General features: G+C 44.7%; 1 protein-coding gene across 1 annotated transcript in view; it reads right to left on the reverse strand.

The window, feature by feature from the left end:
• Positions 1–2,784: 2,784 nt before the first annotated feature.
• GMDS (GDP-mannose 4,6-dehydratase) overlaps positions 2,785–17,947 on the reverse strand; it is a 633,580-nt gene continuing 618,417 nt past the window's right edge. The window contains exons 10-11 of the mRNA XM_039246524.1: positions 3,549–3,617; positions 2,785–3,223 (exon numbers count right to left, since the gene is read on the reverse strand). Of these exons, the coding sequence (XP_039102455.1) occupies positions 3,161–3,223; positions 3,549–3,617 (132 nt within the window). The 3' untranslated portion in view covers positions 2,785–3,160. The remainder of the gene's footprint in view (positions 3,224–3,548; positions 3,618–17,947) is intronic.

The following is a 17,947-nucleotide window of genomic DNA, read 5'->3' on the forward strand; positions in this document are numbered from 1 at the left end:
GAAGGTCTCACGGCAGCAGTCGACCATCCGGAAAACAGGGGTTCTTTGGAATCTTGATGTTGGTAAGGCGGCTAAAGACCAAGAGGACTCTGAAGCAGTTTTGCAGTGGTTTACTGCTGCAGAATGGTAGACCTGAAATCGAGTTTCCTGAGGAGCCATCTTGCCGGGGAACTTTATCTACCCTAGCGTTTCAACACTTCCCTGCACTGCAGTCCTTCACCCCCAAACAGCTGTAGGGGTATGTCAGTTTTATTATGCGGGACAAACCTCCTTCCTAATTCCTTAAAGACAAAGGGCAGCAGACACCGCCCACGACAGATCCTGGCAGGGAGGGTGGAACGTGAGGCGCTGGGTGGCCAGGGTATCCATGCACCTTGGTGTTCATCAGGGCCGTAAATGTGGTGTTTGGAGGCTTTGGTGTTGTGTTCGAATGTACTGAAAGTTTGCGTTTCTTAATTCTTACTAAAAGAAAATCAAGGTGGAAGAGATTTTATCATACTTAAAATGAATAGCCAAACTTAGCTGACCAGAAAAAGGGGATGTAAATAAGTTCAGTGAAACTGAGTTGAGATTTAAGATGGAAGACACTCTTTGAGAATTTTTCTGAAGGCACGTCCAAGTGAAATTCACAGCACAGAAAGAACAGAAATACCTAAGCAAATCTATTCTCTTTTTCACCCCTTTTTAAGTTTATTTATTTTTCTTATTTTGAGAAAGTGAGCACACCAAGGTGGGAAGGACAGAGAGAGAGAGAGAGAGAGAGAGAGAGAGAGGGAGAGGGAGAGGGAGAGAATCCCAAGCAGGCTCTGCACTGCCAGTGCAGAGTCCAACGTGGTGCTTGAACCCACAAACAGTGAGATCATGACCTCAGGTGAGATCATGACCTGAGCGGAAGAGCCTGACCCTTAACTGACTGAGCCACACAGAAGCCTCTCTTTTTCACCTTTTAAACAGAAGGAGACCAGGAAGCCAAATGGGCTAACCTCCTCCCCCCAATTGAGAGTTCAGGAATAGAAAGAAGGTTGCAACCAAACATACTCCTGTGTCTTTCAAAAACTGATGTTCAGGGCCATCTTGAGAATAATAATATGACATTGTAACTCCACTACAGTTCCATTAAACTTCTGCCTGAATCCCTCCTGATCCTTACTAAGGAATTTATTATGATTTTGGGCTAACAACCTGAATTACATGGGGTCACTGCAAAGCCAGAAGGACCCTTGAATGGCCTCTGTGCCTGGGTGTGTGGGATGAGGTGAAGGTTCATGGGGTCAGAGGAGGCGAGGGGGTGCCTGTCCATCAGGGTCAAGGCTAACGGGGAATGTGTGTGTGATTTGTGAGGTTTGTGAGAGTATGTGTGTGGCTGTGTGTTTGTGATAGCAGGTTTGTGAGTTGTGTTTTCAAGGATTGTGAAACTCTTGTGTGTTGACAGTGTGTGAGATGGCAGGTTGTAGGTGTGTATTTGTGTGCATGAGAGTGTTTGGATGTGTGACAATGTGTGTGACTATGTATTTGTGAGTGTGTGTATGTGTGCCCACCAGCCATCTCAGTCCTGGAGCCCAGCCTTCCAGGACCATCTGTTTCCAATTAGCAGCATCCCGATTGGGAGAAGGCCTGTCCTGGGGCAGCTTCTGAGAACCGGGTGGGCCAAGCTCAAGCTGCCCCAGTTCTGCTCCATCGAAGCCCAGGCTGCCCCTGGCCAGCATGCTCTTGCAGCAAGTCAGGCAGCCACACAAAGAGCCCTCTTTCCTGCCGCCAGCCGTTAGAGCCTGGGTCCTCCCCCAGATCATAAACCTGCCGGTGAAGACATTCAGAAATAGTTCACCAGCGTTCACACAAGCATGTGCAAAGGCTGGAATTCCATTTGCTATAAAGTTTTATTTTATTTTCTTTGGAGGGGGAGTGATGGGGAAAAGAAGAGTCCTGACCTAATTTATTCTAGGGCAAAATATTGTATTTCATACAGAAGTATACACCTGTACACAAATCTTTGCTTGCTGCTTGTGGGTTCCATATATTTGTGTGTCCACCTGCCTTAACCTGCCTTAATCCACTGTACACGGCTCAGAAGAACATACCTGTGGTGAAAACCAGGCCACCTAATGATGCACTCAATAAAAATGGATCCAGTGATCTGAGGCCCAAGTTTAACCTCTTTATTAAAATTTTTAATTAACATTGATGTAGATCAAGCACACAATGTCTGGCATATATTAGGCACTTAAAACATTGGTTGAATGACTAAATCAAAATTAGATTTAAAAAGTGATCTGGTACTGAGAAGTGGTTGAAAATTATTGTGTGAAAGATTCTAGACCACAAGGAAAGGCATGGGTTCAGAGACCTCTGGGCAACTCAGGGGCTTTGGCATGGAATGTTCCAACAATATTTACTTACCTTCACGTTTCTTCTTCTGGCCCCCCTCTATTTCTCAAGACTTCTTTTGAGATGGTGGGAGCCCCGTAGGTTCTAATTATAGTCAGCGGAGAGACCTGAGGGGGTGTGAATGCCTCCTTTCTTCAGGAACTGGGTTTCCAGATCGGCTGGATAGAGTGGCTTATTGTCACCAGAAGGAAAGAAATGTCCCAGGCAGAGCCTTAGAACACTCCAGGGAGGCCAGGCTCAGGCCCAGCAGGGGTCGACCTGCAGGGGCTCTCTCCAAAGGGAGGGAGGCTTAAAGGAAGCTATTTCACTCCAAGGCAAGAATTTGGGTGTTTTTGTTTGGGGGCCCTTATAGCAGCTCTTATACTTCGCGGGGGAAAACATCGACATCGACTCTGTTAATGCTAGTTCATAGAAAGGCCATTTTTAATAAAAGAGAAAAACAATTTGAAAGCCCCACAATTTCGGTTGTCTAATGACATAATTCGCGTACAGTGAACTTGTGATTAAAATATCTTGTTGATTTCACAAAACCCTTTAGAAGAGGCCTCTACAAAAGGAAATTGGGCCGAACCCCGGAGTGCCACGTCCCGTCTGCTACAAACCTCAGCCGCCCCACATCCTAACGGCGGGAATAAGGCGCAGAGTCAGCGACGGTCGCACGGAACGGGCCGGATTCTCCCGCCCCTCCCGGGATCACACCTGCGGCCCCCGCACCAGCCGATTCCAAGCAGGGACCTTAGGCCCACAGGGGCGGCCCGGGGCTCCGCAGCCGCGCTCACGCGTTGGGGTTGTTTCTCATGAGCTCCACGTCGGCATCCACCATCTCCCTCACCAGCTCCTGGGACCCAAGACACAGGGGGTGGGCAGTGAGGGAGGAGTTTCTGCCACACTCCCCTGGTGACACCCCCACCCCCTGTGGCGCGTCAGGAGCGGCCTCCGCAACCCTCCCTCCACCCTACCTGCCTCCACCCAGTCCCCTCCTCGCCCTGTAGGCCTGGGGCACCTTGGGCGCCCTGCAGGGCCCGAGCGCTGCCGCTCGGGGCGCCACGCCGCCGAGCCAGGCCCGCCACCCCTCCCGCTGGGCCCGGCTCAGACCAGCCCCGCAGCAATCCGGCCAGCGGATTCCACCGTAAAAAAAAAAAAAAAAAAAAAAAAGCACTTACATCAAAAGCGACCCGGGGTTTCCAGCTCAGCTTCTGTTTCGCCTTGGTGCAATCTCCTTGCAGAAAGTCCTGCGGGGGGAGGGAAAGATAAAGCAGACGTGGGTCGGGGGCAGGGGCGGCGTCCGGAGCCGCGGGACCCCCACCTTCCCGCTGTGGTCGGAAGGCGAGCTCAGGATGCATAAGGCTCCACGTTTCCCTCCTTTTGGTCCACGTCAGACACGCTCAGTCGCTGCTCCCGGAGCTGTAAATCTTGCGAAGGTCGCGTTTAAGAATGCGCTGCACAGACCAGTGCGGACCGTGACAGCGGTGCTGTCCCCAGCTCACCCGGCCACCTCCTCCTGGCCACCCCTCCCCTCCACCGCGTCCTATTGACGCTTAATGACTTTAAAAACACACACACACACAGAACAACATTAAGTTGTCAGGGACGCTACTGTGAGAACTGTTTCGAATTACCGCACTTCTCAGGCAAGGGGAGTAAACGAGCAGACGCCTCCTCCCCGCCCCTACGCGGCGCGCAGCGGCCGCTTCCCTCCCCTCAGCAGGGCGACGGCCGTGCGCCCTCCGCCGGCGCGCCCCGACTCTCCCCGGAGGCTCCGCGACTCCGGGGCGCCAGGCCCGCAGCGTGCAGGCGCGCGGCGTTGGGGGACCCGAGTCTATGATGCGGGGGCTGGGTAATCCCGGGCCCGCAGAGGTGTTCTTCCCGGGCGGTGGCCTCGAGCATTCCCGACCCACGGCAAAGACGGGCGGCTCACTGCCATCCAGCACACCCGCGTGCACATAAAACGAAACTGAAGTTTCACGTAGCAATCTTCGCCCTTACTGTTCAGGGGGCACTACATACAGTATTTTCTATTCCGTTCTGTTCTATCCCATTCCTTAGAAAATAATGATCTCAAGCCACTTACTTCACCTTAGGACCCACCAATACGTTGCAACCAGCTGTCTGAAACTACAGCTCCGAAGAGCCAGCACTCTGCAGCTTCTTCGGCTCCGCCGCGCTCCTTCCTTTACCCAGTGTTCCCTAACTGCTCTGATGGAAGATCAAGTTGACTTTTAAACGAACCTCCAGCTCCTGTACAGGAAGCTGTCATTTGCTTGATCCTTGCATTTCTCATCCCATCTGACAGGGCCTTATCAAAATATCAAAATATATATATATAAGACGCCAGTGACTCAGGTAGAGTCGGCCCTGCTCAGCTTTACCAGCTCAGGCATGGATCTGTTTCAGGAGAGTTTCCATCCACTTAAGAGACTTCCTTAGTAGGAAACTGTCTAAGAGAAAACTATAGAAGGATATAGAAATCCTGTAGCTCACCCCTCACTCACCCATTTCTTATTTCAGATTTCTGAAGGCTGATTTAGGAGAAAATTGAGATGAAAATTTCAAGAGGATCTGAAAAAAGAAAGGGAAGGAGGGAAGGAGGGTGGAAGATAAGGAGGAAGGAAAAAAGAAAGGAAGAAAAAGGAAAGAAATGTACTTTAAAAAAGACCATTTTGGGGGGTGAGATAAACATTCAGCTTTGCCATGTACGAATGTATTCATCAAACAGTACACAAGATGAGTCCTTAAGATAGAAGAATGTGAGGGCAGTATGACAGCTGAACTTTAAACAGGATACATATCCCATTGAGAAACTATTTTAGTTATATACAATATTAAAGAACAGCCTAAAACTGGTTACATCAAGTGAAAGTAACAAATAATGAAACTGCAGCTTGAAAGCCTGCCCCACTGATTTTCTTCAGATTCCCTGCAAGGTAGCAGGCGTAGGGGGTTTGTTAGAGATTCATGATGCGAAAGGCCACAGAAGGCTGGCAGAACTGGTGCCCACCTTCACTAAGACTTCCATACCAAAGGGTGTCTGGATGCTACTTCTGAATGAGCATACAGTAGTCCTACCGTATCCTCAATGTCACTTTCCATGGTTTCAGTTACCTGCCTTCAACTGAATCTGGAGCAGGCAAACAGTCATAAGGTCAGCAGTAGTCTACCCCTATACCTACTTCATGCACCTCACTGCCTCTCATCACTAGGCATGTTATCATCTCACATCATCACAAGAAGAAGGGTAGGTACAGTATGGTAAGATATTTCTAGAGAGGAACACCACATTCACATAACTTTTATTACAGTATATTGTTATAATTGTTCTATTTTCTTATTAGTTATTGTTGTTTATCCCTTAGAGTGCCTGATTTATAAATTAAACTTTATCAAAAGTGTGTATGTATAGGAAGAAACATAGTATACATAGGGTTCAGTACTATTGACAGTTCCAAGCATCCACTGGAGGTGGGGCTTGGAATGGACCCACCTCGAATAAGAGGGGGCAATGTCCTGTACTGTATGCTTGAAATTGTTCTCTAACAGCATGCATTCAACAACGCTCATTCTCCATCATCCATCATTACTTTTTAAGATTTACTAAATCAAACTCCCAAAGGCTTTTGCATTTCACAATACACTAGAGTATTGATTTCCTCTCCAGAGTGTTAAATAATAGTAAAGCAAGTTATTTCTGCTGGTCCTAACAGTCCATATACAGATTCTTCAGGAAAAATAGGATACAAAAATTAATAACTAGCAATTTAACACTTCATGGAGTGCTGGAAATGTAAGTGGAAAAACAAACTAATTCATTTTTGTTTCCTTTTCCTAAATAAACTTGTATATATATCCACAATAATTCTCTATTTTACTATAAAAGTCACACAAAGATATTCATTCTTTTTCCCCAGAGAGCTGTGAAATGTGGCGTCATGAAGCAACGCAGCCTCCCTCAATTCTATAGCAGTTACACAGCTTGAAGAAACATGGTTATTGTTTAATCACATAACACTTGCTGTAAATCAACCAGCATTGCATAGGATGCAATTCATGGCTCTGAACTTATAGTTAGCAAAACCCTAAAACCCAGTTTGGCTTCAAATGATCTCGGTAGGCTTGGGAAAGAAAGCTTTGTATTGTAATTATGTTTCCTGTATTTTTCTACAAGTAGCTCATAATATAAAAACAACTAGGGAACTACAATTAAGGAAAAAGAAAAATGGTTTTCAAAAGCTTAGAAACAGACATTTGCTACCATACACTGTAAAAGTATTTCATTGAAACCAGAGACGCACCCAGTTAAACTTCCCAATTTAGTTTTGAGCCCAGCTCCTACATTCCAGTCTAGCAGCTTACTTTAACCTTCTGCCAAGGCTCTGTCTCCCTGAAATTTAATTAGACCAAGAGACCTAGTGAAGGAAAAGGATGAGGTTCCATCAAAACAAAGCAGCAGCTCTCTATGCCAGCTGCTACTGAGCTAACATCTAGACTAGTCCGTGTGCTTCTGCCCTTGTCAGCTCTCAGGGAAAGAGTAGGGACATCCCAGCTTGTTCACCTCTTCTGAAGGATTTTCTTATCTTCTTTCTGTTGGGTCCCTTTAGGGAAAATATACAGTAAATGGTTTAGGCTGCAGGGTTTGGGGCATAAAGTGGACTTAAAGGGTAGAGTGGGGAAAGTGTGGCCCAGGAGTACAGGTGGCGCTGGAATGACAGCAAGGACATGGAAATTCTTTAAATAAGGCTTCCATCATCCCAAAGAGAATGGGATTGGGGAAGCTGGACTCTTACAAGGACGTCAGGAACAAACTATTCTTCTCTCAGGACTATGTGGAGCAATGGAGGGGAGGAGAAGGGAGGCAGATAAGGTCACACTGTAGTTTCCCTTTACATTTGACAAATCTTCTCCTCTAGGGCGTGATCAGCTCTTAAGGAGGAGAGAGAAGAATGATTCATCTGTTTTGTCCTTTTCTTCGTTTTTGATAGTTCAGTTCCTTCTTTATTTATAGGCTTAAAGTCATACTATGACAACAGGGGCAAGAGTTGATTAAAGAGAAGATTTTATGTACACTTTCCAAAACGGACTTTGTACACTGGGTGGTCTGGAGCTTTTCTTAAAAAAAAAAAAAAAAAAAAAAAAGAAGAGACAATAAAGCTCTGGGAAAAATTTAAAGCATTTCTATGTGAATATGACATTTCCTGAGAAGAATGATTCATCTGTTTTGTCCTTTTCTTCGTTTTTGATAGTTCAGTTCCTTCTTTATTTATAGGCTTAAAGTCATACTATGACAACAGGGGCAAGAGTTGATTAAAGAGAAGATTTTATGTACACTTTCCAAAACGGACTTTGTACACTGGGTGGTCTGGAGCTTTTCTTAAAAAAAAAAAAAAAAAAAAAAAAAGAAGAGACAATAAAGCTCTGGGAAAAATTTAAAGCATTTCTATGTGAATATGACATTTCCTGAACTTTGGCTTCTGGTGTCTTCACTGTTTCCATTGCTATTCCTTAGGTGAGCTATACAGTTTCAACATGTGATTTATTATTGTCAAATTCAATCAGGTTTAGCCGAGCATTTTACAGCAGCAAAACAGCATGCACAAAGAGAAAACGTGCATGTCCAGATACCCAGAGCCCCCTTAATTTTTCTCAGACTCCCTGCCTACCGTTGACTGGTCGGATCTGTAGGAGCTGTCCTCTGACGGCTCTGTCTAGGCATAAACCCTACAGGCCCAATGCCAATGGCCAGAGTTGCAAACAGCAGCAGGGTAGAAGGGCATGTTTTGCTGCAGCAATTTTTCAGGCTTTCCTGGCTTATGTTCTTGTTATAGTGAACTGATAAAGGGCCAGACCAAATCCTGGAAAAGTCATTAAGCCAGTTCCTGAGCCCACAGTAGTTAACATAAAATCCAGAAAAGGAGAGACCATGTTGTGCCATTATCTTCTACTCTAACTATAGTTCTCTTTCTTCAAATCTCCTGGGTGCCTTTTTATCTCAATCAAGATAACAACACATCTTTAAATCACACGGGTTAGTTTTCTTTCCTCCCTGCCCCCAATCTTTTTAAAAATTTTTATCATTATTTAACACATTAAATGCCTTTAATACTCACCCCCTTTCCTGAAAATCACTGTGGGGAATGCTATTAAATAGACTGGCAACATAGGATAACTTCTCAAAGTTCACAGTGTCATTTTCTTTGTCTCCGTTTTTCACTGTGGTTGTGTTGGGGAAATTTAAATATTTATTTCAAATCAAATCATGTGTTGGATACTATGTATCCTCAACAGGTCTGCTTGTGAGGTTTGCAAAGGTGGAGAAACATTTTTTTTTTTTAATGTTTTATTTATTTCTAGGAGAGAGAGAGAGACAGCATGAGCAGGGGAGGGTCAGAGAGAGAGGGAGTCACAGACTGAAACAGGCTCCAGGCTCTGGGCTGGCAGTCAGCACAGAGCCCGACGCGGGGCTCGAACCCACGAACTGCGAGATCATGACCTAAGCGAAAGTCGGCCGCTTAACCGACTAAGCCACCCAGGCACCCGGCTGGAGAAACATTTTAAGAGTGTGAGCACTTTTGGCAGGATGTTGTTAAATTTTTAACGTGCATATTGAAAGAAGTTGACTTGAGTGCTATAAAAAAGGAGAAGATGTATAGACAGGGGATGTTAATAAGAAAACTAAGACTGGTGAAAGACCTGGTTGAATATCTTCAAGAATTTAAAATATGGAGCGGTGAGTAGCACTGGATATTCATTTCTTTCCTTCTGCTTTAAAAAAAAAAAAAAAGACAAAATTGAGGACTAGCTCAGGTTCCAAGGAAATAAAAGAATGAAACAAATTTGGTTCTTGATCTAACTTTATGTTAGAGTGAATAGGAAAAGACTACTCTTGGGAAAATGCTTCTCTTTAGAGAGAAAGAAATGCAAAAAACAAAACACCAAAAAACCAAACAACAACAAACCTCAGTAAAATGGAAAAAGCTTTAAAGTTGTACAGAACGTACAGAAGATTCAAGATGTGCAGCTGAGAGTCGGTAAAAATGCGGGTGGGGGATGGGGGTGGGGGTGTGGAAAATGAAGCCTGAGAGTTTCCCCAGAAAGTTTGCAGTATAGTATGTCTCTTATCGGGCAGTTAAAATCTTCCATGCTCATAAATACATCATTTTATTGAAACCTTCTCAGAGAGGGAGTGAATCTCAGAGCAGTAAGAAAGGCAGTGGTCTTAATCATGTGAATGAACATTTCCCCCTCTCTTCCCTTTTACTGCCATATATCAGCACAAATTGAAGTTGAAGCCAGGCCTCTCCTTTAATGACAAGAGGTGATAAGAGACAAGAAGAAAACAGCAGGCTGTCTCGTCTGCTCAGGAAGCTGGACTCGGTGGGACTGTCCATCAGCAGGAGCTGACAGAATGCCGTCAGATCCCAAACAATGCTTGGGCTCAACCTCAGGGAAATTGAGTCAGTCAGCACCAGCTCTGACGAGCAACGAGCGTACTGACAGTGGAGATAAAGTGGCAAAGGGAGCAAAACAGAGTGAGCAGGCCCTGCATTGTGTCCCTGTCCTCAGTTACCCGGATGAAGGCTGCTGGGAGGCATTGGGCAGAGGGTAACGCATATATACCCCACACTGAATGCCCTGCAGAGCCCTCACATCATCACTACTGTCACCTCCACTGGTGGCCTTGCATGTGAGGCTGGTTAGTTATGATTCAGGATGTGCTGTACTGACCCCTTGGATGGTGCCTGAAGGGGTCTCTAGGATCCTGCGACCCCTCAGTGATCCCATTATTCTAGGTTGGGGACTACTTATTTTCAGTTGGTAGCATTTGTCATTTGGAACCTGGAGCTATTAAGAGCTACTAAACAAAGGGAAAGAAAAATATCTGTGTGTGTGTATGGCTCAGACACTACTGAAAAATCCTACCTAGCATGGTAGAACTTTTATGGACAGTGAACGAGAACACAGTATTCCTTATGTACCCTCTTGTAAATAAAGCTTAAGGCAGTAAAACAAAGTATTTACTTTATTAAGGGAGAACCCAATTAATGGCCCTTATAGTGCAGCCTACATATAGATGCATCTTTTTAACATGTATTCTAAAAATATGGTTAGCATAGAAAGAGAAATGTAGTGGGGTGCCTGGGTGGCTCAGTTGGTTGAGCGTATGACTTAGGCTCAGGCCATGATCTTGCGGTTGGTGAGTTCAAGTCCTGCGTTGGGCTCTGTGATGACAGCTTGGAGCCTGGAGCCTGCTTTTGATTCTGTGTCTCCCTCTTTCCCTGCTCCTCCCCTGTTCACGCTCTGTCTCTGTCTCTCTCTCTTTCTCTCAAAAAAAAAAAAAATTAAAAAAAAGAAAGAAATGTAGTTTGGCAAAAAGGGCTCTATAAGACACACTGTATTTCATGTGGTAGAAATACAGGACTTAAGCACACTAATATTCTTTTAAATAGGTATTTAATTTTTTAAAATGTTTTATTTATTTCTAGGAGAGGGAGAGAGACAGCATGAGCAGGGGAGGGTCAGAGAGAGAGGGAGTGACAGACTCTGAAACAGGCTCCAGGCTCTGAGCTGGCAGTCAGCACAGAGCCCGACGCGGGGCTCGAACCGCGAACCGCGAGATCATGACCTAAGCGAAAGTCGGACGCTTAACTGACTAAGCCACCCAGGCGCCCCTTAAATAGGTTTTTAAAACTACTGTGGAGAAATCCCCTTCAGGCAGACCTGCTTGTGACGTGTAGAGACGAGGGCAGTGGTCTATTATCCTGCATGGAAGGGCCATACAGGGCCATACAACACATGCTATGCTAAGGGCCAGCTTCTTCTGTCATTTGAAGTGGCAGAGGAGCAGAGCGCTCTTGCAGCAGGGTCCCAAGAGCTGTCCAGCCATCTGTACCACCCAGCTCTGAGGGCCTTTGGGGCCTGTCCTATTCAGTCAGGCTGTGAGTGAGCTGAGCAAGGGAAAGCATCTTTCAGAAGCTACACTTTGTAGCTTTCACGGTGCTGTCTGGTTATAGGTTGGTGTTAATAGGTTGCTTTCAGTAAAATAAGCAATAGGATTTGGGGAATGTAGGTTTGCATCATACACAATTATGAGGTACTATGTCTTTCTGTACCTGTTCTACACCTACATTGTAATCGTAGAGTTAATTTTTGTTGTTGTTTTAGCTTTACTTCTTGATCCCTGGTGCTTACAGGAGTATCAAGCTAGGGAAAGCCAGATTAAGTACTGTAACTGGAGCCCTCTTGGTTCTGATTTCTTCACTGATCTTCGCTCCAAGCAGCTGATATGGGGGGCTGACTCACAGTTGTGATGCAGAGCCAGTTAATGAAAGGGAGATAAGATTGTTAGTGACCTCAGCATTCCAGGCTTCAAAGCCAGCACCATCTTCGATGGAAATTACTGGTTACTGTTAATAACTGGATCTAGGGTGTAAAGATTTACCCATGCTGGTAGGAGGTGACACAAACCCTGAGGAAAGGAGATAAAGCACCTTTAAGTGGACCGATTAAAGATTATTGTGACCTAATTGGCAAGTGGCACTCTGGAGCACGAGAAGCAGGCTGTCTTTCTTTTGCCACTTAGTACTTTTCACCCTCAAAGCACTTTACATACATCAGCTAATTAAATCTCCAGACAATCACATTCAAAATGCAACTCAAGAGATCTTGTATCTGTTTCAGTTCGCCATTTCCTAGGGATGAAAGCACTGTAAAAAATATCCATGAGGGTTAAAGCCCAACTCTGTTGTGCAGCTTATCTTCAGCGTGCATGTGGTAGGGAGGCACCTTGTCACCAGGGAAGGTACCTTCTCACCTTGGGGAGGCTGACTTGGGCCACAGGAGACCCCTAACAGCACCTGGGGAAGGTGATTTTCCTTAAGCTTGTTCCCTTCCAGTTTGTTAGGAAATAGACCCCACCCTTTAGAAAAGGTTCTGCCCTCCTTTTGAATATTAGTACTAAAGAATATTGTAAGTGATATGAATGCCTCTATAATATAGATGGGATATTTTTCCCTTTGAGATTTTTCTCATTTTTATATAGTCCCATAGGTCACTCACATTCAAGAAACTCACTCAGTAATCCTTCCTTCCTTCCCTCCTTCTTTCAGTCCATCTGTCCATCCATCCATCCATCCATCCATCCATCCCTCTCCCAGCCAAAATAAAAATTATATGACAAGGTCATTCAAATGTATACCCCACATTCCTTCAAGCATTCATTTCCCTCAGTAACTTAAGAAATTCTAGGACTAACCAGGCAGCTGACTATGTTTTACGGTTGTTTCCCTAGGGACTTTTATATTTGAGGAAACATTAAGATAACTATGATGACATTTGTTAGTAAGGTTTTTGAGAGGCGTGGAGAAAAGAAGAGCATTAAGACACATATTTAGTTTTTTTATGAGCTTATCTATCCATTCATTTGGCTTCCTATTACCATGGTTAATAGAGAGTTTACCAGGCTGCTGGGTATCTATACTACATGTTACCTGGCATTCTTTCTTTCATATTTTTATAAGAGAAAAATTTTTTTTTTTTAATATTTTTATTTATTTCTAGGAGAGAGAGAGACAGCGTGAGCAGGGGAGGGTCAGAGAGAGAGGGAGTCAGACTGAAACAGGCTCCAGGCTCTGAGCTGGCAGCCAGCACAGAGCCCGACACGGGGCTTGAACCCACGAACTGCGAGATCATGACCTAAGTGATCAGATGCTTAACCGACTAAGCCACCCAGGCGCCCCTATAAGAGAATCTTATATCTCTATATGCATCTATAGAGATATTTAAACAAATAACAAATAACTTGATTAATGTCACAAAGCCATCTAGTGGTAGGGTTTTGGACTAGAAGACAGGATTTCTGATTTTTAGTCCAGTACTCACAATGCTCAGTAGGACAAACCCTCCCTAAAAAGTACTATAAACAATATACTTTATGTTGCATTAATTTGAGTGGCACAAAGGTCTCTAAATAAGAAAGACTATATCAACAGATGGAAATATGGAATATACTCCAATTCTGAGTGAAAGAAATGGACAGAGAAAAGTAGATACAGTATGATTCAATGTGTATGAAGTTCTAGAACTGGCAATCTAATTGATGGTGATAGAAATTAGATCAGTGGTTACAGGGGAAGAGGATCAACAGGGAGGGTGCATGAAGAAACTTTTGGGTGATGTTCTTTATTGATAAGAGTGTCGCATACCTGAGTGTATGCGGTTGTCAACGTGGACCAAAATATATAGTTAAAATCTGTGCCTTTCATTGTGTATAACTTCTATCTCAATAACTAAAGATTCTTAGACACCAACAATAACACAGAGACATCACTGGAGAGATTTGGCTTAGTAATCGTGGCTCGACCACTTAGCTGTGTCACCTTGAGGAGCAAGTTTCTCACTGTTTTTAAGCCTCAGGCTTTAAATCTGTAAAATGGGAAAAACATCACCTATCTTGCAGGGCTATTGTGAGAATTCAAGATTACACATGGAAAGTAGCTAGCACTATTTCCAATTCATTTACACTGTTAAGGCTAGCTAGTGATGCTCTTACTACTAAGGTATAGGGAAAGCTATCCTTTTAATTTCTCATAGTAATATCATAGATGAAAATGTAATCTTTTTAAGTGGGTTGTCTTATAGTTTTTTCTTTCATGCTTGTATGTTACTTTAACCTTGCATGTAACCTTTACTTCTGTTTTTAAATCATCACTTCTTTGAATCATTGTAACCAGAGTATACAGGATTTTGTATTCTGCTTTTCCCCAATTATTGTAAACATTTCATAATGCTCTTGATCATTTGCTGCAAAATGTTTATAGTTTTAGATACTGGGGAGGTAGCATAGACAAGACAAGGGGAGGTAGCCGTAGATAAGACAAGGCCATGGTCATGAGCTTATGTTCCAGCAGGGAGAGATAGTCAGGAGGACAGGAGATGTGAATAAGACCATGTCAACTACTGAGAGGGCTCGACAAAGATGGAAGAGGGAGCAAGCTTGAATAGTGGGAAGACTGGGTAGGGAATGCTTTCCTAAAGAAGTGACATATGATCCAAGATTTGAATCACAACAAAAAGCCAGTCACATGAAGTCCTGGGGTAGGAGGGTCTTTCAGGGACACCACAGGTATAAGGACCTTAGGGAGCAACACCGCTGGTCTGAGATCCAGAGAGAAGGCCACTGTGTCTGGACAAAATGAACAAGGGTGATCAGAGGCCAAGATGAAGTTGGAGAGGCCAAAAAAGGTCAGATCATGCCTGGCCTGCTGGGTGATCCCTATCACAGGGTCCAGGCCTTTCCCAGCAAAGCCATGTCTTCATGAGACTTTACTCTCTAGTCACAGGTTGTGGCATAGACTATCTGCAGCTGGTCGGCCACAGTTATACAGCTGGTTAACTCACCTTGCTATAGCTCACAAGGCTGATTTTCAGATGCCGATGCAATCTTTCAAAGTATGAATGGGACTGACTTTCAGCTAAATGTTTAAAAGTGTGGATGACATATTTTTGCCTAGAATGCTCCAGCCCTTTTCCCTCCTAAAAAAGCTGCCATACTTTGATGTGTTTGTGCCACCCAACCTAGAACCATCTGGCCACTCTTGAAGGGATTCTGTCCGAGCTACTGCAGTTAAGCCAGGACTATGCTCAGCTGGCCCTGTGGGACATAGGGCCTAAGGGATGTCATGGGGCCAGTGGGCAGGAACCTGGCCCATGAGCTGGCACCTGCTGGGGTGTGTGGTAGAAGGGCCACACCTTTTCTGGCCAAACAAAGACACACTCAACCTCCTGAGGGCTGCAGAGATGGCGCCCCACCCTTCACTTCCTCCTGTGTGAGCAGAATTCCGGCCAGAGTGAAACTCTAACTACAAATTCTCCTTGTTGAGAGCTGCCTTCTTCTTCTTCACTAGTTATTTTTTTTTAAATTTTAAATGTTTTTACTTGTTTTTGAGAGAAAGAGACAGTGTGAGCAGGGGAGGGGCAGAGAAAGAGAAAGGGAGACACAAAATCCAAAGCAGGCTCCAGGCTCTGAGTTGTCAGCGCAGAGCCCGATAAGGGGCTCAAACTCATGAACCATGAGATCATGACCTGAGCTGAAGTCAGATGCTTAACTGAGACACCCAGGGACCCCACCACTAGTTATCAAGAGAATGGGACACAGCACTGAAAGTTGCTTAAGTTAAAAAAGTTTTTTTTTAAACCCAATTCTATGTCTGTAAAGGTTCACTCATTTACAGAGAAAGGACCTAGCTTTGCTTTAAAATGTATAGTCCTTTATCAGCCTACTATCCAAAATTTGGAGTTTGGCTTGTGTTCTGAGCCCCTGGAGGCTTCTGGCACTGGTGGTACATGCTCCGTGGGATGTTTTCAGGCATCAATGTGGGCGCTGCGCTGGATGGGAGCCTGGAGTGGGGCTGTGGCGGGGAGAAGAGTAGCCCAGACAGTGGCCACACATGCGGGGAGAGATGGTGAGAGGGAGGGGAGGTGAGCAGAGAGACTTGCTGCAGGACTGGATTTGGAGGAAAGAGGAGTCACAGAGAACTCGTAGGATTTGGGCTTGAATGAGAACCTTTTCATTGCTTTCAAACACACTGTATGAATTTACAAATGCTACCAGCAAAGTATGAGTGTAACTTTTTTCACAACCTCATCGTGATTAGATTTTATCTCCTTTTCAAGGAAACCTCTCATTTTCATGATTATGAAACAGACTCTTTGAAAAGATTACTTTTGTGAAATTACCTATGTTCTCTTATATCACTCCATGGAACACGCTGTCTTGTTTTGGATCTTGATTTGATGCCAAAGCCTCTTAGCTGAGGAAGTCTGGTTAACTCAGAGAAAGGAGCTCGGTTTCCACAGGCCCCAGCTGTGTTCATGTGAAAGGAAGGAGAGGGGAAGGCAGCTCACCTTCTTTAATGACCCTAGCTAATGGACAGCTTCAGCTGTGCCTTAGGACAAGCAAGGAAAGGGTTAAGCCAAACTGTATACACTATGCCCTACCAACCCATCCCGCTTTTAATCTACAGCTTGTGGCAGGAGGAAGTCCGAGAGGTGGCCTTTCACATGACATCATAAAAGCCTGATTTATCGCCAGCCACCAAACATCTAGAAAATCATAACATCCTTTCAGGAAAATGCAGTGGAAAATAATCAGGTTGACTTTGATGAAAGCTTTGGTGGGGACTCCAAGTGTGACATTCTGCACAGTAACCCTTGGCAGGTGCTCTGTTTGTGCTTGGAGCGGCCTTCACCGACAAAGCCTAGAGTCTGAGCTGCTGGCTGCCCACAGAGGAGCATGGCTTTAATGTCCACAGATAAAACAAAAGTTTGGTTCACACTCGGCCAGGTTGCCTAAGATAACACTTGAGTGTATGTGAAAATGCTTTGGAAATAATAGCTCTATCTAGATGTGGGGAATTATTGATTATATAAATATAAAGATCATGCTCTTTTATATAATGCACCCCTATGGCAGCAATGCCAAACGGTAACACTTCCTATACTGCTTCTGTTGATTTTGCTCTTCTGTGCTTTCCTAGGACTATCTTTAGGACAGGCTCTCCAGTTAGAACTTTTTCCTATGTAGTAGTTCCAGAGTAGTGCCCACTGTGGCATCACTCTTAATAATTAAGGGTGCTAAGCGATGACAGAGAAGACATACTCCAAAATGTCAGAGGAAATCAAGGGGTGAATTCCTCATGCCACAAGAAATCGGTCCCAGGATTATTTGCATCACTATGTTGTATCTCTTGCTCATAAGTTGATAAAACCACCAAACAGGTAGCCTCATTTTCTTTGTTATGCATGATATGCTCTGCAAATAAACACAGGGAAGAGGGACAAAAAGGACTAGAGTATTGGATGGTTCTAGAATTCTGGCCACATCAAGTCTACAAAAGCTTATTGGCATAGAAAGCAGGCCTATCTTTGCAGATTGACACCAACTCAGAAGGTCCTGGGATTCCTGAGTTTGGGGGAAGGGAGGTGTTCTAAAGATTGGGCCAGGACTGACAAGGGGCTAGTCAGGGTTGAAAGGCTGGCAAAATGAAGACTGGAACTCAGTTCCAAATTATGTTCACTTTGTTTTACTGCTATACCTCAATTGTGTAGGACAGAGACTTCACAGGATCAAAGGCTCATGTAAGCAGACACAGTCCTGTGAAGGTTCCTAGAAGTTGATGCTCAGTGGAGGGAAGAGCCCCCAGTTTGGCAGAGCTCAGAGTCTGGGTCACAATACCATCAACTTCAGAATGGACCTACTACTGCCACAAAAGGCAGCCCTAACCACATCACTGTCAATTCCTTCCAAGTTTTATTTCTGAATTGGAAAGGCCTGCCCAAACCTGACCTTCCCAGGATTCTGTACGGGGAACTGGAATGATGGGGAGGGAGCAGAGCAGAGAGGCAAGGCCCAGCTCTTGCCCTCCACATGAGTTCCATAATAACTCCAGCTTTCCTTATCTGTAAATGGACTGGAAGAATTTTAAGGTTCCTTGTCTAAGCTACAGGTTGCCATGCTTCTAGGATTGCTGGTATCTGCACAAGCACTATGTGGCTTGCATCAGTGCCTTAT

Source organism: Hyaena hyaena, unplaced genomic scaffold (assembly GCF_003009895.1).
Source record: "Hyaena hyaena isolate Hyena2069 unplaced genomic scaffold, ASM300989v1 scaffold_282, whole genome shotgun sequence".
NCBI classification, from domain to species: domain Eukaryota; kingdom Metazoa; phylum Chordata; class Mammalia; order Carnivora; family Hyaenidae; genus Hyaena; species Hyaena hyaena.